The sequence below is a fragment of the Cyphomyrmex costatus genome, unplaced genomic scaffold (assembly GCF_001594065.2).
Source record: "Cyphomyrmex costatus isolate MS0001 unplaced genomic scaffold, Ccosl1.0 scaffold2, whole genome shotgun sequence".
Classification (NCBI taxonomy): Eukaryota; Metazoa; Arthropoda; class Insecta; order Hymenoptera; family Formicidae; genus Cyphomyrmex; species Cyphomyrmex costatus.
In genome coordinates, this window is record NW_017276038.1 from 1356976 (window position 1) to 1384252 (window position 27277).

The window sequence follows — 27277 nt, forward strand, 5'->3', positions numbered from 1 at the left end:
TCGTGTAATACAAAAAAGATTTAAGAAATTAGAAGTATAAACTTATAACGTTTTGAATTAAACATTGTAAACTTTCGAAGACGTTTAGGATCCGAAAGACATCTGTGTATACGACATTCATTGAGATGTCTCGATTTATGGTGCCTCTTGAACGTTTCATTTGAAATCATTTTCAAACATAACATTGCGAAATAAAAATTATAGTTACGTGAGAACATTAATAAGAATAACACGAAAGAGGTAATGTTATTGCTTAACAAATCGGTATATAAATAATTTGAAAATACGACTTCTGTACTATTCTATACACAAACAATAAATTATTGAAAATAATGGAAAGGATTCTATTAAAAAAAATGTTCAAAACTGTTTATCATTTTATGAAAGAACACTACTTCTCGTAGTTGTTGGATAGAATGAAGTATTATTTTTTAATAAAGCCGCTTTTATAACTATGGCTATATAAAATGTAGTAAAACAGCAATATAAGTCTTCATGGTGTTTAACATTAAATTAAAAAAATATTATAGCAAGAAACATCGAATTGTTACAGATACATATTATATGTGTCACGTCTGTAAATCGCACATAACATTTATTTCCCTAGAAAAATACATTTATATTTTTTTATGTGCAGGAACATATTTCATAAATATAATCTAACTCGTAAAAGACAAAAGAAATTTTCGTATTAAAATATTGTGTAATTAAAAATAAAATAAAATTAATACCACACATAAATGAAAATATATTTCTTCTTTAATTAATAAACCGAAAAAAATGTTTAACTGTGTTAATTTTTATAGTCATTTTTATATTAAAAATTTGTGAAAACGATATGATTACGTTTTGCATTTGATATAAGATAAAATAAAATATAATAACAATAAAAAATATAATAATTAATAAGAAAGAATTAAAGTATTATGTTGTTTACATCATACTCTACATATAAATAACATAATATATTCTCAAAGGATATTTACATACGATTGAAATACACATTTATTGATTGAATGCTTTGGTTCACTTCGAACCATCTTTAGTAATATATCCGATAATCCATGTTGTTACATGTAATCCGATAATTCTTGGTAAACGTATTTTCTACATTCTAGACAAAGGATGAGTATTTCCCTATTTGCTGGTTGAGAATTGCATTTGTCTCTTCGCTGTTTAATCAAGTGACACCCAGTGAGAAATGATAATGAAATCGACATCGAATTGATGTCGATTTGACGTCAAAATCATCAATTCTACGTCGATTCCATTGTCATTTCTCATTGGGCAAAACCTAGCTCTGTCTCATTAAATCACAATACCAATGATTTGCAGCATCACTCGTCAATAAGTATCAAAACGTTTACAATAAATATAAAAATTGAAAATTAAAAAAGAAAAATAAATGTGCTATCCTTTAATGGAAGTCAATCATGTAATAAACTGTCTATTTTAATTTTGAGAGCCACGTCAGTACGATATTTTGTGTCAACAATTTGTTCAAGCAGATTATTCGTTACACTCACTTAACTTTTCATTGTATTGATATTTTGTTACATTTCCTAATTCCTAAAGTAATTTCGAATTTAGGTATTCTAGAATCAGTAATTTCAAGAATTGACAGAAAAAGACTGTTCTTCTTTATCTTCCATTGTAATTCGTATTGCTTTAAAATTGAACTTCTTCCAACGGAAACGGCGCACATTTTAGAATTAAAACGAGAATAAAATTAAAACAGCTGGTTCGAAAAGATATCGCCGTGAGTTTCAACTACGACCCGCTGCAATTCTCTCTGCATTTTATTCCGCCTGCGGCTACGTGGTGCGGCTCAAATGAGGCGCACTGTTGCAGTGAAAAAGGGAATTCTCTCACAATATTTCCTTCTCGTCGAGACACCGTAGACCCTTTGCCGCGATCTCGCCTCAGATGAAAGGCCACGGCACGTCGTGAAGTAGTACGGTCGATCCGGGAAGAAGTGGTTTTGAGCAATGAGGATTGAACAAAACTTTATGCCCGCAGGAGAGACAACAAGTGCTGAGAATACGGTTGGAACGATGACGATGCGAGGATGCTTATTTTATCTTCCTCTTATTTTTCTTAGCTTACGTATATTCCGATGAGCAAAAGTTGCAAAAGAAATTACAATCGATTCAATCAAAATCAATTTGTAGCGCATTAATAAACGTCAAATGAGAAAGATTTTCGATTTATCTTTATTTTCATGTTGCGAACATCCAGTATGATGGATACGATTTTCTTCTTTTTCTTTCCTCTTTTATAATACATCGGAAAGTGTAGTTCTAAAAGCATTGAAGTTGTTACCTTGGTTAGACATATTCTGGATCACATGATTAAGTAAAATCATTAAATATTTCTATATTGAATATTTCTTTTCAGACATTGTAACAGTTTTCGATCCAACTAAGTAAGATTAGAAACAAACTATTCATACAAAAGACATTCAGTATCAAAAGCAAAATATCAATAATTTCACAGAAAGTATTGCTGGTCTTGACAAGGATGCAAAAAGAATGCTCTACGTTCATTGAAGTCTGTAAGAATAGTACAAAGAACGGAGTTGTGCTTCTCCTAAGAATATATACAACTAGATAGAAACATTATTCTTATTATAAACTTGTCAAAGGAAAAAAGAGAGAAAAGAAAAGAGAACAAAATATAAATTTCACATTGCAAATAATAAATAAAAAATTATAAACGCGGTTCCTTTTAGCTCAATTCATTCTTATAAAAATATATAAATAAATTGAAAGATTCACAGGATAACAAACGCGAAAATAGTGAAACTAAATTGCTGTTATTTTGTAAAGTATGCAGAGTAAGATCAATTGATCACTATTTTATAAAAGAACATCATTTTTATTGGTACATGATATAAGAAGATACATGTACAAATAAATATAATAAGAGATTAACGACACAATTCAGCTAGTTTTTGTAGCTAAATAAGTAAATAATATATAAATATATAATACATATTTTTATAACATACACATTCGAATATTAACTGTAACAACTTCCTTTTAAAAATTTCTAAATAAATTGTTTTTATGGAAATGTCTGTTTAGTTAAAAGTAGTGTTTATGTTAAAATTTTCTGAATGATTATTACATAGCTATGCAATTAGATGCATTTTTGGCATTTTTACAATATTTATTTTCACAAGCTTAAAAATGTATATTTCTTTGGAGTTACAACAAAAAAAACATTTACTCTACAGAAAGATATTTAATTCATTTCATTTTACATTTCACTCTATACAAGATAACAGTTATTTAATTTTAGCAACTTTCGGTTGTCACTCTGTGACATTCCATATGAAAAATTCCAAGAGTACCTTTCTCACGAAGAGTACTCGCCCAGCAATAATCGTAAGGCGAATAGTTTGTTGAAAATAAATAGGTAAAAAAAAATTCCTCCGATATTCGCGCATTTCTCAAATCCTGCCACATCCACGCGTCCTCCTGAGAGAAATCCTGCCAGTGACGATGATTGCGTAAAGCAACGTCGAGCTGCTGGGTTCACCGGAGCAGGATGTAACTGGAGAAATGGCGTCTTAAGGAATTATGGTCCGTCGGGAGAGCGTTAAATATCGTACGGAGTTAGCGTTATCCGCCATCAGTACATCCCGAGTTCGGTATTTCTATTGGGTAATGCGAAAACTCGGAGATATCGTAGAGCGAAGTATACCTCGTGCACTTTATTCTCAGCAACAAAATCTATGGAATGGACCAGGACACTAAGCGCTTACCGAGATAAACAAGAGGATCAGATACAAAAGAAATAATAGCTATAACCATTACATTTACTAAACAAACGTCTAACACCGTAACAGATTAGATCGAATTTTTAGCTCGCTTATACTGCATACATTTATTACGACATCAATTATCGTATAAAATTTGAAAACTTTATATTTTTCGGAAAAATGTGAAAGTCACATTTGTAGCTCTGTATTTCTATATGTTTAGCATTGCTTCTCTCTCACTCTTTCTTTCTTCTAAAACGATAAAAACAGAAAGTATAGTATTTATCAGCGAATATATAATAGTTATACGGGACAGAAAATTCTGGTTGCGCGAATAAAGAATGAAAATGATTGTTTAAGATATTTACAAGAGGCGGCTATTTCATGCGGGGTGAACACCCCTGCGAGCCGAGTAAAGTCGATCGTGCGGGGTGGAACAGATTTGTACCAGTTTACGCTACTGCAGGAATGCAGAGAAGTGCAGGGCATAATACGAGGGCGAAAGAAATAGCGCAACGCGGAACGGGCGAGTTATCGAAGCTGAAAAATTCTCATTAATTTACGCGCTATATCCCGCGAACGAAGGGGAGTCGACGTCTACTAAATAGCTCGATATCAGCTTGGCACGGTGTTTAATTCGTCCTGGATATCTGAAGCATTAACTCCCAGCATTATGTAATTGCAGACATAAATCACTGAGGTGGGTAATAACGTACCTGCTTTTTATTACACCATGTCGGTACATATAAAATGCGAGGATAGATAAGTCCAGTTCCAGCGTAGAATATTTTTACAAAGTAAATATATTTCAATTTGCTTTAATATCGAGCGCGATACGATCATTATTCTCATAATTAGCGTAACGACACCGGCAGTTTTTTTGTTAGTTAAAAATAAGAAAACATTTTGTCATCATATCATAATAATTCACGAATCAAATTCTCACAGATTAAAATTAAAGTACAGAGACAGAAATAAATAATAGGAAGCATTGTTTACCATTTAATTGTACAAGTATTCATTAGTCGCAAATTTTGAAGCGTTCCATATAGCGTATCAACGGGATAATTTTACAATATTGAATTTTACTTTTACAATGCTTTGTAAGCTGTTTCAATAATACAACTAATTTCAAATTATAAAAATTCGTATTATATATTGTTTCAATATCATTATTAACCTTCCATCGCATAATTTTGTTATAGTTCGTTTAAATAAATTAATAATTCGTTAAAATTTGAAGAACAGATTACGGAGATGGACAGTAACTCTGAGTCATTCATATTCTCGAGATAAACTGTTCGATCGGAAATTAGGTCATTGTTTACTTTGGCACTATCGCATACACATTCACTGCATATGTACTTTGTATTATGGTCACGAGATTTGCTGCTAATACCGACTGCTGGATCCAGATTTACGCGCTTAATGCATACCTGACATTCACCGTGTAAATCACAATCTCATAAAATGGGGGCAATCTCCCTATGTAAAATACGGACACTTCTTGTTTCGCGTGATATCGATTTATATACGAATTTACGTTTACATGATAGTCCGTAGAAAATGCGACCCCGTTCGAACAAGAGTCTACGTGGCACTATTACGCGATACTATCCTAGCTCAAACTATGTACTCACAATGGCATTATATCGCACACATTCCAGCAAACATAACGGTAAAGCATGCAGATTACAATGCAACTTTTCAAATAGCTAAACAACGAAACTAGTCACAAAAGCACAATTTATATTACAGTAATAAAAATTTTTTTAACTTACACACTGCAATATGCATGCCTTTTTAATTATTTAATTACACGAGCTTTAAAATAAATATTCTTAATAGGCAATAATGCAAAAAATAATATTGTAAATCATTCATAAAGATTAAGGTCGTTTAATTTCTTTTTTATTCAAACATTGTTAAAATGTATTGTCTTCTTATTTCTACCATTATTAATCTCTTAAAATCTAAAAGGTGGGATAAAAGGTTGTAAAAATAAATGCATTTGACTCACAGATACAAATATTAAACAATATTAAAGCAAATTTGCAGATTTAAGCAGTCATTGTACGGAAAGGTTTTGCTAAAAAGAGTAATATCTAAAAATATAACTAAATACAGATCTGAAAATATTTTTTTGGACTATCAGAATAATTATATAAGACGTTCAAACTGGTTGCTAAAATATCAAAACTTTTTGCAGCATTGCTTATTATGTTTAAAATTCTTTAATAATTATTTTGAAGGTCCAACAAAATTATTTTCAGGTCTCTCTCTCTCTCTCTCTCTCTACATCTAACTAAATGTTTAGGCACTTCAATATAATCATTCTTTTCATGTATCTTACATTTTTCTCACATAATAATTCATCATCTAACATTCTTCTGTGATGTTCTTATTCAAACTATTGAACTTAAGGTGACGAAATGTCTCGTTTTCCTCTTTACAACTTATAAAGATCATCGGTGAAAGAGGACAGACAGGTCAACGTAATTTATCGCTCTAATAGTCATTCAGATTTTAATCACTTTCTTCTTGGACCACTTATCGCTTATGACGATTCACTCTGACGGAGCATTCCGAGGAATTGAATAATCATACCCGAGAATCACACCGCCAGATGATACCTTTATAACTTTAGAACGAATTTTCCTCAATGCATTCCGAGAGTGCTGTGAGCGAAAAGATTGCGCGAATTGTTACTTTGTAATCTCAAAGAGCAGGATTTTAATATTGCAAATACGCAATAACAAGCTTTGGATAGAGTATATAAGAAAGATAATCTTTTTAATTTTTAACGTTAAATATCTCAATAAATAAAAATTCAACTAAAATTGTTTTGAATTAAATTCAAAAAATTTTCAATCCTGACACCGTTCTAATTTTTGTTTTTTTAAACAACCCAGGTGTAAACCAGATGTTTTGTAAAAGATAAAATTTATACAGTTGAAGAATATACTATAGACAGTCACATTCTCTGTTAATCAAGATTAATTTACAGTAGTCTCGTAGTGACATACTGGTACACAGTATATTATATTTAAATAAGGTAGTAAAATCGTAATTATACACGGCGTACCGGATTTGCGCGTAAAATTTGTTAATATCCACACCTGCCGCATCGAAAACTAAATTGCTATACGTACGAGTTTGGGATGATAATATAAAGTGAAGTGTGAATAAAGCGCGAAATGATCTACCCCAGTTCCGCGATGCAACTCAGCGTCAAATAATATCCGTAGCGTAAATATTCAGGGAATGCTAAAATGTCTGCTCGATATGTTGTAAATACAAAATGATATAAAACTCGGCGAATACGTGAGAAAACACAGATAGTTATGAAACACATAACAAAACATTTTTGTTTACAGATTAGTATGAATTTAAATCTCCATATAAACATATGATATGTGGAAACCTGTAAAGCAGAGAAACGCGCGTTCGTGCAATCTAACATAAATTTGATCGAAAAATAAATATAAATTTTATGGAAAAGCTATGTCAGCGAAGAGAATTAAAAATCAATAAATGACAAACGTAAATAGAATAAAATATATAAATAAATAAATATATGACACTAAATAAAACAGTCGATGCATTTTATTGCACTTTTAACAATAACTAGACATGTGTCGCATTTTAAATTTCTTTTCATATACAATTCATTTAGCACCAATTTGAATTAAAAAAGTTATTTATCGCTGAATTTTATGGACGAAAGAAATTAATTTTATCATAAAAAAATAAATTAAATTAAATTAAACATTTTCAAAGATTGCTAATATTTGTACTATAATATATGCAATCTATCTATCAAGTAATTAAAACATAATTCTAAAATTAATTTAATTTTTAAAACATCTTAATATTTGAACTGCAATATTCCTGAAATTAAATTATTATTTAAATTATATTTTATTAATGTTTTTAAATTTAATAATTATTTCACACACAGAGTAGAACAATTTTTATGCACACCGCTGAGAATATCATTACACCATCATTATGTACATCTCTTTTAATATATCCGTTTATCACAATAAAATTTGCCTCATGTTCGATCGTGTAGCCCGTTCATTAATTTTACGGCAAGATTAAAAATTCCTAGCGCCCATCGAACGCGGTATTTCAGGATACTCGAGAAAATGGTTGGGGCTAAGCACTAGGCAGTCGGAAGTGTTTGGCAGAATATTTCACGATGGAACAGCGATGGTACGTGATGGATTTTCGAGCGCGATCTCGATTTCGCCACTCGATCATTCTCCGATCCAATAAACACTGGAACTACCTTCCGCGCGTACGAAAATGAGAATGGGCCACTCTTACCTGAACGGAATCTTTCCCAGCTTCCCGTAGAATATTTCGCGGATGTATGTAACCCGGGCCGTTGCTGTAGAGCAACGTTGTGTAGGGCTGTCCGTCAACGTCCGACACCTTGCTGTCGGAGCCTGAGGAAGAAAAAGAATTGATTAAGCGATTCGTCGGTGGAATTATTGATAAATCATTTTAGGGATAAATGACTTGAGAGGTAAACGAAACTTGTAACTTTACTTTCATCAACACGATCCGGTGAGATTTAATGCAATCGTAAGAGCCATCAAAACTGATTTAATTTCGTGCCCGAGGCAGTTCAAGTTTCTCTGCTTGTTAACCCTCCGGAGATTACGTCAAAATCTATAACATGGTTACTGACGTTGGGTCTGTAAGACCAATTTAATTTATGTTTATTAAACGGCATTAATTAATTTCAAAGAACCAAAATGACATAACTCGTACAAAAAAGAATGAATACTACATTGGGAAAAGAGTCTAATTGCATTAATTAGAATTATGGTTAGTAATAGACAAATCACATAGAAATTTCAGGTTAAATCTATTAGAATTTTAGTTTAGGTAGGTAGAATCCTGAAGTGATCTTCTGGTACATACATTTTCAATCAGAAATTTATCAGTCAATGTAAGCATATTTTAATAAGAATAATCTAAGAAAAACCACACTAATTATTTGTAGAAAAAGTGGGTTCAAGTTGAAAATTGTGATATTTTGTAATTCATAGATGTGTGTGCTGCATGATTAAAAATTTCCACAAATCCAACTATAAAAAATAAACATATTTTATATAGTACCGTTTGAAAGTTATTTTGGGTCTAATTGGCACGAAAAGTATGTATATATAATATAATTTGTTTTTTAATTGTATGTATATGTATATAATATAACTATACGTTTATCCATATGTAGTACGTAATAATATCCGACGTACTAGTATTAGATACTAATGGAACAGCCATCGAATATATACATGTACATATAATATCGATACGTATACATCTACATCAGTCTTCCCTGCGCACATACGCTGATATAAATTCAATAATGGAACATAGTTATATAGGTATTTAATTAAATAAATACTTACACAATAAAAAAAAAACAAACTGTGCACTGTAAATAGAAATACCGTTCAGTACACTGCATTGTTACATTTATCAAATTATATTCAATTTGAATTATTTTTAATCATTTCTACAGGTTGTAACTCCTATTCAATATATATATATATTGTTAATTTAATTAAGACAATGAAATTAAATAATTCAACTTAAAAAAATGTATTATATTTAATACAAATCAGTATAATCGATATAATCGGTTCATATTTTATCGGAGACTTTTGATCAGCATCAGGACTCACTTTTTCTATGATTAGTGAGAGGTTCTTTGCAGTAACATAAAACAATTGAATTGTTTAACATTTTTAACAAAAAAACATTTATGATCAAGTAAATCCAATAGGACTCATCGTCAGCTCCGGAGAATTAAGAAAATTACATGATCTTGTGTACGTTAAATACCAACGTCTGCGGAATGACTTTTGGAAATTGCCACACTTTCGGACATTTCCTCGACCACAACGGTAAACTTCATTCGCCAAGTTTCTCGGGTGTAACACGTTTACTTTATTACCATCAACGGGTTGCTATTATGTGGCGTCGCCCGAATGACCTCGCCAAGAACGGACGGATGTTTAACGGTAGAATGGATGAAAAAAGAGGAGGCGGAGAAGAAGATGTAGGAGGCTATGAGGCAAAGGGATGAGTAAAGACTCCGGGACATGCCCGGCGGTAGATATGTTTTATTCAAGGAGCTTTCTTCTTCTTCCGCGCACAACCACCTTCAAAAATAGACCACTACCGCGTGCCGTTTCAGCCTGTCCGTCGTTTAACAATGTATAATTTAACCGTTTATTTGCCCGCGCAAACGCGTGGCGTTCACTCTAATCGAGACGGTCGGTGCCGCTTCTCTTTAAACTTCTCCTCGCATTTTACACCCGATAGACTGAAACACTTTCTTGTTTCGTCGAGTAATTGCACGCTTGTTGCCGCTACACGTCATGACTTTTGACTGATGTGCAATACACCTACTGTTTCGCGTGCCACGGTATACTTCACATCGGCCGACTAGGAGTAACGAGGAAATCACGGAGAAAAGGAAATCATTCATAGTGATTCGTCAATCTGTTTGTTAATTTTATGCAGGTCCTCGATAGAACAAGGTAATTGTATTTACCATTATATCCTGCTCTGCAAACAAACGCGAGATTGTTACGAAATGGAGAACAACTTGGATGAAGTTTACTCTTCAAGCATCGAGAGACGGGTATCTTTTACTTTGGAAGCGATAGACGTTTTAAGTATTAATTGTTACCGGCAATGGACGAGTTACTGATTTTTACAAGATTCTTAAATCCTTAATTGAATTTCGGATCGATTAGATCAAAATAGCTCGCTGATAAGGCTGTTGACTCCGCGAGAAAAAGAACGGACGACCATCGTTACAGCAAACATCTCGCGTCTCGCTGATGCTAAGTACTTCACGGGGGGTAGGTTGTAACACTTTAATTGCCCATCTGTAACGTCTGACCCGACGTGTAATACCGGCATCGGGATAGCGAAATGCGCCGCTACTTCAGGCTACCCGACAACGTCCGGAACGAAATGAGCCTTTGCGTTCCTTTCAGGCGCAGTTGGAACTCACGAATTGCACGTTAAGCGGGAAGTAAAGGGAGATCACGAAGTCAGCGAAGTAATATCCTGCAATCTGCCTCTAGAGACATTGTAAAGTAAAGTCTGAGATAAATGGATATACGTGTGAGGGCGAAACTATCGGTCGGAAAACCAATAATCTTTGGTCGCTATAAATGAGTTTTGTGGAGTTGTCTATGCTTATAAGAAAAATGTATATAAAGTGGCGATCACGTCAATAAAAATACATATTCCTTCCTTATAAAATCACATGGTTCTTCGCAAAATTAAATTGTATTTATGCTATTATTCAATAAAATTGTTTGATACACTGTTAAATTCGTAAAATCAAATTATATCTAATTTTTGAGTTATTTTTATTTATTTTATTGTAGGTCGCTACTGTTCCTATACTCAATACGATCGTTTAATTAAAACAATGGAGTTAAATAATTTAATTCAAGAAAATTAAATCTGCCTCAAATTAAATTTATTATTTGCAAAGTGAATATGCGTTAACATGAACATCATTTATTTCGAAGCTAACCACAGAAATGTATTGATTTATATTTTGACACGTATAGAAATTAAAAATGATAAAATGTTATTTAATCAAAGAGATTGAGTTACCGTTGCTCCTTTAATCTAACAATGTAAAACGATTTGTAGTATATGGAGTAGTTTTCTTGTGTTTATAAAAGAAAGGCACGTATCCAATTTAAAAGGAAATAAAGGATTATAAGCCAAGCTAGATTCAACGTTACAGTTTTTATATAACAGTTACAATAATAAACTCTAAATTATTTACAGGCTTTTAAAAAATGCTTACTGTAGTATCGATAATTTAATTACTGATGCTTATTATAGCATCAATAATTTAATTTCTCAATTTAATTTGTGATGTTACTACTCCAGTGGCAGTTTAGGACTGTGCTTCAAAACCGACAAATAATCGACGCACAGTTTGCATGAAGCTGAAATTGTATAAATCCACAAAATATATATTAGAACCACTTTGACCGGATATGGCATTTTTCACTCATAGTGAATAAACTTTAAAGTTGAACATCTAGCTTAACCCGAAACCTTTTATTATCTCATTTTGAATTTTATTCTAATTGAGTCGCTTATTTATTGTTTTAAACAAGATAACACTAATAAAGCTATCACTTTCATAACTCTTAGAATACGGATAGAATTACAAGTTAGATTGAAGAGAAGAAAGTTATAATCCACAAAATGTAATACATCAAGCGTGGTCTCCATAGGTTAACTGGCGCTATGCTAAGAACGAAGAACAGGTAAGTTATTTGAGCAATTTGAAGCCGTACAACCGCCAATTCCCGGCTCTCCAAGTTAATCAAGCCAGAAAGAAAGCTTAGCGCCTATTACATTGTTTCACTCACAGTTAGCAAATAGCAGAGAGATACAATATGGTGGTTTATTCTCCCTCGGTATACATACAGATCTTTACTTCGGTCGTTTACGTAGCACTCTGTACTTTAGAATTGAATAATACCCGATGTGTGCTTCGCCTGCACCTCGTGTTATATAAAGTTACTTGATGTAAAATTAAGGACGTCGACTATGAAGAGCGACTCGCATTCGTGAAGTGTAATACTATGCGCAAGCAATTAAGGACGATCCTTTTGCTACCCAAGAAACGTCCTACGTTGTGTCCACCAAGTTTCCTACCAATTATATTGAAATATGATCATGGACTGTCCTGCCACAGTAATACCTTGTACAAAATTGTTAAGCCGATTATAAGCTGATATCGTGCTATTAGATATTAATTAATGCCATAAAGTGTCATTAGAGACCACTCCGAAAAGCAAATCCGTCTGGCGGGTTTACACGAATTTGATTTCACGCGGCTAATAGCAATTACGACATGATATTTGATGGTGTGAGAAAAAACATTTGTTTGAAATAACACTTGACACATTATTTTAACTCTAAATAAATAAATGTAAAACAATAAACGTTCACTCTTAGAAATGAAAGTGCCGGGTAAAAAGATGTATTTATTATAAATATTTATTTATTTTGAATTTATATATAATATCAAATTGACAACTTTTATAATATTTTGCACGCTTGCAATTATTTTCATTTTACGTAAATAACAATAAAGGTATTAATTTCGTAATGCATCGTGATGGAAAATTTGTAAAAAAAAACAATCGAAGTAGATCAGTCGAATTTGTTATAATACGAGTATGACTGACCAACTCAGTTGAGAGAGCCATTATCCTTATAAGTAAAATATAAATATAAATGAAACTTTCCAATTCCATTACATTTATAACGTATTTTGCGCGTAGTACCAAACAAACAAACGTAAAAGCATTGTGTTTCAATCAAGTTTGTAACCGAGGCTGCAATCAAACGTTTGTAACGAATGCTCGAAAAATCGAGATCTCGAATAGGGATTTCACGAGTGAATCTCTATTCGTCTTAACGCTTCGTGATCTTCGTGAATCTGACTAGCAGTGATATCGCCAAGTCTTGGATTCGCACATAAAAGAATTCTCATTGAGTCCCGACATAAAAGTCGAGGATCCACCGCGTAATTTAACTTCCCGACGGCGCGGCGCGGCGCATGCACCTTCGTGAGCGGCCACTATCGCATAACTTTCCGACTCCGTGATATGCTTCCGTGATCTTATATATTTCTAAGTTAATGGGTCGAGCCTCCCGTGGCGTGCCGCGATCCTCGTCGTCCTGGCACGATAGGTCTGACAGGACGTACCTAAACGGATTTACGAACATTTCTTGAATTCCACAGCGAGGGACAGCTAATTCCACCTAATTCCACCACTCATATTTTCCCAGCAACGATACCGCAATTTCATGAATTCCGATAACAGCTGCATGTTTATTGTAAGCACTTTTAAGAACTTCTACTTAAGTCTATAACGAATGTGAGAATAGATTTACGTTTATATTTATTTAATTGCTTGCATCTTTTATAGGCTCACTCAGAATCTTTGCTTTCTCTTTCTTCAACACGTATATAAAGATATATTTATCTCATTTTAAGAGCAAACATTTTTTTAGAATTTCAAGCACACAAGAACAGACCTACTTATTGTAAATTACTTTAAATTGATTTTTTTAAGAGTCTTTCAACGTGACAATCTAAAAATATGCAAAATTTATTATTCAAATACAGAACGTTTTCAGAAGAGTGCCGTTTAAAATAACTCGTAGATTTATAGTTGAAATAAAAAACAAAAAAATTTCTTTCATGAAATTAATAATTTTTAATTTGTATGCTTTTATAAAGCTTCAAGTTTTTTTATTCTAATCATTCAAAGATTCTTTCAATATCTTTTTAAATTTCTTGGAATGAAATCTCACTCCAAAAGAGTACAAATGTTTTCTCTCTTTTTCAACAGTGGCAGTATATTTTAAATTTAGAATGAGAGTTTATTCCAAGAAATTTAGAAAGATCTTTTCCCTTGTATTTTAACTTCTCAAGAATAATTATTCTTTTACAGCTTTATAACAAAAGTAAGTGCTTCAATAATGCTAAAATTCTTCCTGCGAGACTCGAACATTCAAAACAAATTCGATTTGGTTTGTTTAGCGAATATCACATGCTAATCGAGCCATACGTCACATAACAATACAATTCCTCTTCAATATCCAGCGCATCAATTTGAACCTGACGTGCCAGACGACTAATTCAAGGTATTCCAAGAAGTTCACGATTCGCTTAACTGAATTCCGCGCCATCCTGGAATAATGTGTACCACGTCGCAAAAACGTCACGCTATCTCCTCGCACCCTCTTGAATTTATGGTGACAAATTATCGCGATCGAGATAAACGCACTCTCCGGATTGCCGTTGCTCTTCAGTCTGACCCATTTCTCCGCCAACAGTCAATGCCGATTGGCATAAGCAAGAAGCGTTCTTCCGCTCGAGTGGCAAGCAACCGTCGTAGCTCTTAGCGAATTAATCGCGCAGCCTCCATCTTCCCCTGAGTGATCCCGCAAGCTCGTTCACACAAAACTTTTCAAGAATGTCTTTATGTAAATCTGTTGACCGCAATTGCAAAGGTTACTCGTATCAGTATTACGCGGCCAGAAAAGGCAACTATTTAAATCATTACAACCCGCCAATTTTTTATTATGGAAATGTCGAAATAACAATGTATCAAAACGCGACAATATTTTTCATACGAGAAATATTTTTATGTCTAACATTAAAAGTTAGTGCTAGTTATTGGATATAGTTTGTGAATACATATATATTTGTATATATGGTACATACACGTTTTAATTAAAAATTTTATTCTCGGACCTTTGCGATATCATAGCTTTTACCGTAATTTTATATCGCATTAACTGTAATGCATGTTCTGACTTCCTTTGTAATCAGTCAAATGTCATTCTTTAATCAAACAAAGTTATGGCATATCGCCATGTTGCTCTCTGCTATTACGGCTATTTTTTAACTTAATCTCATTTCAAGCTACATTTTCAATGACCACATCTGACAAATATAATGCATGCTTAAACCAGATTTTCCTTTATGTACATTATGTATAGTATTCATTAAGAACTTCACGTTGCACCGCTTTTCGTAAAAGCATTAAGATGTCAAGTGTCTCGCAAAGTACTTGTCAAGGAACTTTGTAAGGAAAATAGTTTAACCATTGCTTATGTACAACTTAGATGCTTACATGTACATGTTTCCACCTTTTGTATGCTGTAATTTTCATACATACGAGATACATAAGAAAAAGAATAAGAAAAGAAGACAGTATTTTAAATATTTTTTTCTTTCGCGTGCTTTTCTTCCATGTAAAATAATATTATGTATCCATATGTAAGATTTTTTTACTGATGCAAGTGTAAATGTAACTATAGCCATTAATTATTCTGTAAAAATAAAAATGTTTTATGTGTGCTTTTAAAAATCGTATGCTTCGCTTGATTACATCTTTTCGTACATAAAAATCTTTATTTTAAAATCTTTTTATTAACTAGCTTTTATTAACGTTTATAATGTAACTATTATAACAACTTTGTTTACTGGCAAATATAATGGAAAAATAATAAATCGATCATACATCAAGAATTCAATAAAATAATTGGCTCCAGAGTACGGTAGCTCGTGTTTTACGATACTTATTAAGTTTTAATGAGACTACTTTTAACGGTACGCCAGCTGCAATGCATAGATCGCAGCTGCAAGAGATTCTCAGATAAATGTGCGCGACACGTGTTCAGTATCCGAATTCAAGCTGTTACAGACTTTATAAGAGATTGTACAGAAATCATTGTATCATGTGTCCAAATTACGATTAATCGCGAACACAACAGGGTTTGTTAAAAAAAAATGTGTACACACTATAATAAACGAACGATTTTAGGCAAAGAACTCCATAGATGTGCGACTATTCACTTTATCGTACATATCTTAAATCCAACCTATATTTAATATTGTATATTTAATATTCCAATTTATTTCTTTCCGAAACCATATAAGTTCAATAAGAAGAGAATACAGTGGACCTTCACGGATTTTGATCTCCTCCAGTATGAATCTACATCGAAAATAAATTGCCGTGTTTGAGTATTTTGTAAGCTTTTGAGATGGTCCATACAACGAATATAAATCTTTCTGCCAGCTATCTCTATAGAATTCGCTTGTAAAGAAGATATCCGTCATCCTTCTGGTCATTCCCTTTGGAACTTTAAACCCCGTACACATTCCATGATATATATGAAAATGGCGACGTTATTGTCGAATTTTGGATGACCGCGCTTATTTCATTCAAATTGCGTTGAAGAGATTTTACATCAAGCTTACCTTCTTACAATGATAGCTCTTGACAGCAACGTCTTTCAATAAAACATTTTCATTAAATTATAAAACGAACAGGATATATAACGTGATGATAAATCATTTACTTGTATAATTCTAAAGTAATACTAAACTTCGAAATTTTTTTCTTGTACACAGAGAAAATAATTTTGCTAAAATATCCAAAAATTTAACTAAATATGAAAAAGTTTTTAGACAGATATAAAATATTTGGATGTTGCTCACACTGATTGCTAAAATATTAAAACTTTTTGCAGCATTGTTCACCATGCTTGAATTTTTCACAAAATTTGATGGTCCAACAAAATTATTTTCAGATCTAGCTTCCTGTATTTAGTTAAATTTTTAGATATGGTATTTCAGTAAAATTTTCGTTCTTTCCATGTATCTTTAATTACATGATTTTCGTTTTCTTGACGTTTTAAATATAAGAAAATTACAAAAATATTACTTAGGCAAATGGGACACCACACTCACAAAGAAAAAAATTGATAATTGTTATAAAACTATCTTAAAAATTGTTTTAGAAAACTATAAATTTTTGTCTATAAAGATGGCTCTTCTTTAAAAAAAAAAAAAAAACGAATAATATAGCAAAATTTGCGAACAACTTCGTTGTATATTCCGAATATTTGAATGAAGACTGCTTCGCTTGCAAGAATGAGAAGTGAGAACTAAAGATTTTCTTGCTATCTAGTTGCTATCCCACATAAATGAGCTTAGCCATCTTGCTCAGGCACGAATTCGCGAGTTTCACAAGTCCCGAAGAACTCGCGTTTATTTCCTGCTTCGAGATACATCGGACACACCGGCTACTCTCCTGGTGACCGTCTCGTTTGTCTGATTACTCTTTCGAACCGCAATTCCAATTCAACTTGAACAGTGTCTCCCAAAGAATATTCCGTAAAATCAAAATATATAAAAGAGAATTATTAGAGAAACCTCATAGGAATTATAAATTGAATTACACTGATAGTAATTTAGATGTTATAATGTTAGCGACAAAATAAAAAGCTGAAAGTACGCGACAAATTTTTCTCAATTGGATTTGACTAAAATATCGAAGTCGCAATCTCTACCACTCTAATTTATTTGGCTGTCGTCACATTCACTTGTTTGGAATGTAATTTTGCAACTTTACATAAAAGTGTAGGATTAAACCTTTCACAACTTTTCCTTGGATTCCAAAGAGGCTTGCAGCTAAATTAAATTGGGAGACACTGAGATAGAAGGATTTCTCTTTCCCTCTCCCGCTTCTAGTCGGACTCTATTTCGTTACATTTCGGGTACTCCACGGATGTACAAAAGTTAGGTAAATCGACGGAAGCCAAGCTGCTTCACAACGATGTGATCAAATTCGATTGGTGTTTGATAATTAATTACAAAAGCGTACTTGTTACAAACGCTATATCTTTAAATTTATTTATGCTTCTCTTGATAAAAGAGTTCTCTTGATAGAAAAGTTAAATTGAATTAGGAGACTAAAGGAAGCAATTTAAATTCTTTTCTTTTTACGTTAACGATTAATGCTGTTAATAATTAATCAAATATAAATGTCTCGGGTATAAATAAATTTAATTTAGATTAAATAAAAAAAATTTCAATATTAATTTCTCAAAAAATGTCATATTTATTTGCAGCAATACATTAAAAACATATCCATTTACAGTTTAAACAATAATCTCAATTTAATGAAATGTGTAAATATTGGAAATTACTTTTAAATTATTTACAAGTTTTAAAGGTTTGTACACATGAAAAAAAATAAAATATTACATACACGCACAATCAATACAATACAATCAATAGGATAAAAATATTTACGCGTTATTTTTCTTTTGCTTATATTTTGATTTGCTGATCCTTTTAAGTCGAAAAAGGTGTTTTGGTATAACTATGATAGTTTTTATTTCTGAATGTTTTTTTTCGCGGTTATGAAGTTGATAATATAAATTGTCAAATTTCCTCGAAAAGGAACGTTGTTTCGATAGCGCGAGTCACGCGTTTCAATTATTCGGCCAAATTGGCGACATTGTTGATCAGAATGCGTTGCAACTGACTGTTCACGGAAAACTGGTTCGAAGTTTCAGCGTTTACTACGCGATACCATTCGACTATAATAGAGCACTTGGAATAGTTGAGGATACCTAACTGAAATCGCGCAGCGAACCTCTTTATAGCCTCTACCACAATCGTCGTTCTAAAAAAGCAGTTTTATACAAGCGGTTATGCGTACGCACTGATGCGTGCTTAACAACATTCGTGCGTCCCCGTGTGGAAACGTTTCATTTTTATGGCAGCGGAAAACATTATCTTCGGATGAACGACATGCGATTCAAATGCGTCGGTTTCGATCACGATTATTGCCTGCCATCCGTGTATAGAAAAGCATACAATCAAAACTCAAGATAAAGATACTAGTTTAGTAATTCAATAGAAGGAAAATGAAAGGTATTGCCCGAATGTCCACAAATCTTAAAGATCATTATTTTTCCATTCTTCTATCTTATAAGATTATAACTAATGTAAATTTAATATAATATGAGATAGTAAAAAAATAACTATAAAATGAAAATCTTTTTTATAATAAGTAAGAAGAAAATAATCAAGGACTCTTAGTATAACAATAATAAATAAATAACAAGGGCGATGTAAAAGTCAAAATATAAATTCATTTAATATAATGTTGAAAATCCAAGTAATAAAATAAAATAAAATTTAATTATAAAAACTATAAAAATAAAAATATAATTATGGGGCATACTTTTTTATAATGTTCTAATCAACTTGCATTATATTTGAAAATCATTTTAAACTAATATAGCGAAAACAACAAATGATTCCGTTGTATTTTCAAAACATTCGAATGAAGACTGCTTGCAGGGATGAGGAGTAATTAAAGCTTTTTTGCTTTAAGGTTTTATTTAATTAAACTATGAACTTCTCAAGCGTGTTACTGAAGGCGCGAGATTATCGCACATTAAAAAAAATCGTATACTTCATCATTTTTTATATTTGCTAACGAAATAAATTTGCACATGTTTATAAGAGATTGATAATAATCTTAAGTTCAGAAATGAGGTAGTCTACGCGAACTATTAAATTTTGCTCGATTACGGCTATTCGAAGGAAGCATCGTGAAGAAAAACATTCTGAAAGAGATATCTCTTGCTTTATTAATGATCGCGATCACGGCTTCACTGGAGAAAGCGGAAGAACTCGCTTTGCATACTCCAGCAAAACCGAGACATGTACCACCGCGGCGTAGCCGTCATCTTGCGCGAGGAAATCGGGGTGAACGAGATAAAATCTCTAAACGCCCGCGCGTAACATCATTTCTCTCTGCTCTACGAGCAAAACTAGTCGAAACTCTTCCGAACAAAAGCAGAACTGTTGGCGTTACCACTTGTGCCTAAAAGGCAAGGCATTGCCGTGCAATGTGAACGAAATTCAGTTGGAACACAAAAATAAAACTTAAGGAAAGTCTTTATTTAATTGAACGTGAAATTCTCAAACGTGTTCCTCGATAAAGGCGCGAGATTATCGCGCATTAATTCAGAATTAAAATTTAAAAACAACGCTGCATCAAAATAATAATATTTCAATTATTTTTTTAGCAATATAAGTAGGTATTTAATCTTAAATGCTAAGTAATTTGATAAATTAAGGTCTTCCATTAATATTATACAAGTTTACGAATAAAAACTAATACAAAATTAAGATAAATTTTTTTATAATTAAGTTCCATCTCTTTTATTAAAAGAAGTTTATAACAAGTATAAAATTGATCGGATGAGAGAATTTTTCACCTATATAAATTAAAATCTTCCTTCGTTATTATATAAATTTGTAAATAAGACGGGAATTAAAAATAAACTACAATTTTTGTAATAATCGAGAGTTCCATACTTCTTATTAAAAAAAACTTGCAATGATTCAGAACTTATACAAGGATTTTTTTCGGGTTAACTTTTTATTGTCCTACTTCTCATTCGTAAAATGATTAAGAGAATTCTTTTATGTCGTATTACATTGGCTTGTAAGCGACACAATCGAACTAAAAAAGTTTACAGAAGAAATTTTAATTAAATAGCATTCAAACAATTTCTCGACGACGTAATTCAAGAGCCGAATAACTGCTTCAGAAAATTCTAATTTATTCTAATATAAAGAAAGCAAATAAAGCAAATGACAACAGAAAACGTAATGCCATGTGTCATTAATGATGGCAAATGTGTCATTAATGATGGCAAATTTTTTCTATTGCATTTATGTCAAAATGACGAATTTCCGCAATCCGCAATTTTAATTACAAGTTGTATCCTAAATCCGGAACTACTGTGTAGAAATAAATTTATACAAATCTCTTCATTTTTCAACAAGAAACATAGCTTTCTGCGTTAATAAAGCTCTCATGAAAAATTATGTTTCTTACTGAAGAATGGACTGGCGTCACTTTGCTTTGTGATATTCTCTATATCCTACAAGAAAAAAAACACAAAAATGTGTTAACTCTCAATTTTGGCGAATTTTAATTTGTTGTTGTTTAGACCAAATGAGAGAAATCAAATTTAAACTTATTTTCAGTCAAAGCAGATCTTATAGTGCTTAATTATTTGAAAATGAATTTATATACACATCCAATTCTGTAAATCACGCACCAAAATCTTTTTCGGTCTTAAAATGCAATTATGAACAGAACTAGAGTAGAGTTTTCTCTTATTATAGTTACTTATTATTGCGACAAATATTGCTGAAGTCTCGATGGCTGAATTATAAGAATAATCGCATAAAATATGGAAAATCTGGATTCTATGATTAAAGCAACATTTTTTGCGATAAATTAAATTATTTACACAGGATAGATTAGCATTAAATTATTAATATTCTTCTAAGATGCTTATTAGCATCAAAATTATTAAAATTGCTTACTGACTTAAAATACGTGATACGTATAATATTAAAAATAAGTTCATTTCTCTTAATTGATTTATTCTTATCAGTCTAATTAAATTACAAAATACACACACACACACACAGAAACACATTTTGTATTTCACATTTAAAAAATAAAGCATTCTCTTTTGAAGAAAATTGATTATATTAGTTCTCTTTTACAGCGAATATCGATCGTCAAAACTATTAGATGGAGAAAAAAAGAAAACTTTTTAAATAAAAGTTAAATGATTTTACAAGTTGAATGGTTTTGAAAGTTGAAAGGTTTATAAGTACTTTATAATAATGATGAAAAAACTTTTTTAATTTTTTATGTTTTAATAAACAAAAATTTTATTTTCACCATTATTGTACAATATAATATTTTTAAAATCATTCAACTTTTATTTAAAAAATGTTCTATCTCTTATGGTTTTAATTTGTTTTGGAAGAAAGCAATTATCGGCTTTTTTTAAAAGAGTGTTTTATCCCCTAAAATTGCGTATGAACATATAAAAAGAAATATGTGTCCCTTATTTTTTATCTAGACTACAATATGTTGTTAAAGCGTTAAAATTGTTAAAAGCTCATCAACATCGGAAAAGAAAACACTTCTGTGCATTTTCTTGTTAGATCGAGAGTGAAAGTACGCACTTGTAACGTAAAGTAAATAGTTTTCCGCGCTGCACTTTATCTCGTAATCGCACAAGCGAGTTAAGGACTCTGAATCAGTTCGTATCAATATCGGCCTCAATCAGTGTGGCGTAAATGCAATTAAGTTCCTCACGGATGTGAATCACAGACGCGGGCGTACATATTACTGTACGTAACTCCGCGGCAAATAAATTATATCTCAAACTGGCGCATGCTTTAATTGCTTCATCCAATACGATCGCGTGAGCAAAGTAACTCGGCTTAATGAACGGCCAGCAATAAAAGCCGTTACGGGCGTTGAATGTCGCTTGAATCGCTTGCACATTTCTCTTCGTTTCTTATCTATATGTTTTCCTTTTTTTCTGTTGCTTTTTCTATCTTGCCGTTTTACCGAACGTTTCGCCGTTCTGAATGCTTCTTTGTCTCCAGCAATTTTCTCGCGAAATGGTTATAGTACTTTTGTTAATCCCATAGAAATAATTCCAAGAATATCCACCAGATCATTGATAAACGCTATGATACATGAAAAAAATGTATGATACATGAAATTTCAGTAATTCACATTTTCTCCACGATGAAGCGAAATCTAGAGAGAAAACTATCTCGCCTACGTGATCCAATTAAAAATAAAATTTTAGGATTGTAAAGCGAAAAAAGTTAAACAGAAAAGTTATAGCGCATATTTTAAGAAATTTATTTGAGTAAAAATTTTCTTAGTAATGTACATATTACATACCATTTTTTTTCATCTAAAACTTACGGCACGGTAAATTGATTTACGATATTAAATGCGTTGCTGCAAATGTAAAAGCTCAAAGTCTCAAGTAGTTCAAACGGCTCAATGGTTAAGTACAACATTAAGTATTATTATTCGATTAACTGACCGAAAATATTTCGTAACATTCCGTTAAATTTTATAATTACGAAGTTAAAAATAACAATATAAACTAGAAGGATTATATATATATATATAATTTTATTGATAAAATCACCAAATTCCACTTTGAAAAAAAGATTGGCTGAATATGACACAGAATTTTTAATTGGCTGCTGCAAATTAAAAATTTTTTGCCATATTTTACCATCTAAATTACTAATCTTTTTTTCAGTGAATTTTTAAATATATTTATTATATATATATATTTGTCAGGTATACTGAGTATTATAGATATATCTTTTATGTATGTTGTTATTCTGAACAACATAAACCTCAACCTCTCAACAGAGACAATCGATATCACTAAAGACAATTTATAGCACAGCTAGAGAAAGTCGATTACATCAAATTCGTCTTGATAGTTGAGGATAGTGTATTTCAGTATTCTGTATTTTATAAAAATAATTTCAGGAGATTTCAGTCTTAAAGATGAATCGCGTGCTGGACGCCCTGAAAAGATTGAAACGGACGAATTGCAAGCACTGTTGGATATAAACTCTGCGCAAACTGAAAAGGAGCTTGCAGAACAGCTTGGCGTTACGCAGCAAGCCATTTCCGTACGATTACATACGATTATTACATAGATTTTACAAAAAAAAGCTCAGAACTTTTTTGTACACCTAATATAATGATATGAATTACAAGTATAAAAACCATATGTCGGTACCATATATTATTTCCATTATAAATCGTGCTTTTTACACTTGGATTAACGTAATTTTACATCCAGTTGATATCAATTAAAAGTAATATCAATTACATCGTATTGAGCAAAATTAAAATGTTAATGTTATGTTATTTTTAGTTAATGTCGACTTTTTTTTATAAAAAGGCCAATCACAATTCTTTTTATAAAATACGTCATTCACATCACTCCATTGATTTAATCGGATTTTTTTCAGCCTGTCAAATGACGTTGCAAACGATGATAATAAAAACGAGATAATAAAAACGAATTTCCAAAATATAGTGTTCACGTGTCAGTTTAACACCATGGATAAGCTGTATCTAAAATCTACAATTATTGCTGTCCGGTAACCGAATGTCTGAACAACGATGTTTACAAATCTGATCAATGAAATAACGAGGTTACCGGAAATACGAGATTAAAGGTAAACACAGCGTTATTTGATGCGTGATAATTGACCGAATTTTCCAACAATGGCTCTCACATTATACTTGTTAATTTATGTATTTAATTGTTTTCAAACGATATTCATCAAACTCATGTAATATGCTTCAACAATAACGAAGAGCAAGACGATGACTGCGTGTTCTTACACTGAGTATATACATTTATACTCAGTAAGGTTATAAGATATTTAAAATTATTGAGTTGTTCAAATAATAAATTCAACTAAATATATAATATTTATGAATATTCAATAAATTTTTTAAATGCCCTGCATTTATCTAACTCAATTTATGTTATGAAATTTAATTTAATTTAACAGCAAAAACTCTCCATTTTTAATAAAAAAAACTATTGATATGTCAATATCTCAATGTAAGGTATGTTTTGCCAGCAATTTATTTAAAAAAATCTATTCATGGTTGGTAAAATTGTAGCCGCGATTTCGTAAATAGGTATTACATGCTATTTAAATATTTCTACCTGCCAGAAAAGACATTTATGCACATTCATATTCGTGCAACTCGCAGCAGCATGAGTATTCTATTGTCCTGTAAATATGGCTGTCCATCTCGTTAGTCTCATTTTAAATTCTTCCAGGTCAAGTCTCATCTGGATTATTCAACGAGATTATAATACTTGGTGTAAATATAAGGAAGACTGCATATTCATTTCGATTTACCTTGTTGAATCGTGGCAACAACATAAACGCAGAACGTTGTGGAACAAAAACTCGATCTCTATATATCATACATTTCCTTCATACCATATTTTACCGCAGCTTCAACCGCATGATTTAACGCCTCTGCTTACATTCATTACTTTTATTATATGCAAAATACTTCGCGCGAAATTCTCGTTTCGAAATTTCGATGCGACAAACGCATTTCACCGAAATGATGCGAAACCGCTGTTGCGGCAACTCACAAATTACATTACGATAAAGTTAGGATGAAGTTAAGCTTTTCAATTTCAAGCTTTTATTTAGATCAAGTGACAAATTCAAATTTTTAGCGTAAAGAAATGCAAACTTTTGTACTTAATTTACACAAATGCAGAGCCTTATGGTTATCTGACAGTTTTTCCCATAATGATATAGAATGTACAATTATGGAGCACTGATAGAATTTTTGAGTGTTATATTCACTTTTCAAATATGAAATTATTCGCAATTTTAATGTAAAAACGAAATCACACAATATCGCATTTAATTCAAACTGAATGCTGGCATTGGCGCAACGTCCGGAAATGGGTGACACCAATACGTCCATACAGCGTTACCCGATTTTTTCTCAATTATAAATGCAAACGAAATTTGACGTGCCAAAAATTAAAAGCATCCAATACCGTGTTTTCGGTGCAGTGAACAAACTGTGAGATTCGTCGGTTCGACAACCGCTATTTATTGATGGCAATCAACACGAATAGGAAAAGTGGAATCGGCGTGAGCTTTTCTGCAAAATATATCGATTACATAACGACCGGAGCAAAATATAAATTACTTTTCGAAGTAATAGATTGATATCGTCTTATTTACTCAAACGTAATATGATTTTCTATTTAGTGATAAAAGTAAATTATATGTCTAATACTATTTTTTTCACAAGCGAAGTCATTTTCAATGTATTTTTTAATTTTATCTTCTGTGTATTATTATCCAAACTTAAATCTATTATTCAAATTTAATTACATCAAAATTTTGAAAAAAAAACGATATTAAAAAACTAAAAATTTTAAAGGTTTTAATAACGTTGTAACAACAATTTAATTTTTTAAATTTAGTATTACGCGAAAGAATCAACTTTTATTTTGAAACTACATTTAGTGATTCGTTTCAGTATAAATTTTTGTTGTCAAAATCATACTATAAAGCGAAACAAAATGTATTTTGAAGCCATAAGTTGACTTTTACGTGGATTTTAGATAAAAAATTTACTGATGTTACGTCATAAAAACTTTTAAAATTTTTAGCTTTTAGTTTTTCGCCTTTTGCCTCATTTTTTTACAATTTTGCCATGACAGCCAAATTTGGATAATAAATTCGTATTCAGGAGGCAAAAATAAATGGAAATGATTATCTATTCATATTCGAGAAAAAAAGAACAATATTTGTCAGACAATGTTATTGCATATTATGCTTGTGTGGTCTTCTTTATTTAGACAAAAAATACAGTTAACTTTCTCGTATTATAAATAGCACAATATACAAATAATATATATATGACACATAAATTGATATTTTAAAAAAGATTAAAAAAAAAAATAGTAAATATTAATTAATATTAATTTTAACTTACTGTTGAGTCTGTATTATTTATTTAAGTTTTAAACTTTAAAATTAAATAAAACTTTCTTCAGTCCATTTAAAAAAAACTTTTCTAATTAATTGCTAAATAACCGTGTCAGGTCATAGCATCGGTCGGCTTGCATAACGAGGGGCCTGTTTAATTAACAAAGCTATCTCGTATAGATTATGTCCGCTATCAAGCATATATATAAATTTCTATTAAATCATGCGGAATGTTATTGAGTATAATCATGATGAGGGATTGCATTATTGGATATCTTCCACTCGAGTAATTTCAGTTAATTCATCGTGGATCGGTTGGAAAATTTACGGGACGCAAGCTTGCAATATCAATATACTTAAAAATTATTGCACTACTCGCATAAACGTGCATCTCTTTGTTAAAATTATCCCAGAATGCTGAATATCACTCAACATAATAAACGATCTGCATTAACGGTCATGTGCTACTCTTCTTTTCAATTCATCGAGTGTCAGAAATGTTTATTATATGAATATTGTGTAGTAGAGATTGCTGTAAAATAATTTATCATTTTATCAACCTTTGTATTAAATAAAGCTAGAAATCCGAAGTTATTTAAAAGAGGAATTAACAAATTTTCCTCGCGAAATAAAAGAGGAGAAAAAAGTATGTTGAAGCGCGTGGAAATTTTGTTTCTTGATAAAATTTT

General features: G+C 31.6%; 1 protein-coding gene across 1 annotated transcript in view; it reads right to left on the reverse strand.

Moving 5' to 3' along the window:
* LOC108773216 (uncharacterized) overlaps positions 1-27277 on the reverse strand; it is an 84725-nt gene that overhangs the window by 36358 nt on the left and 21090 nt on the right. Inside the window, 1 exon segment of the mRNA XM_083287321.1 lies at positions 8099-8220. Within this exon segment, the coding sequence (XP_083143447.1) occupies positions 8099-8220 (122 nt within the window).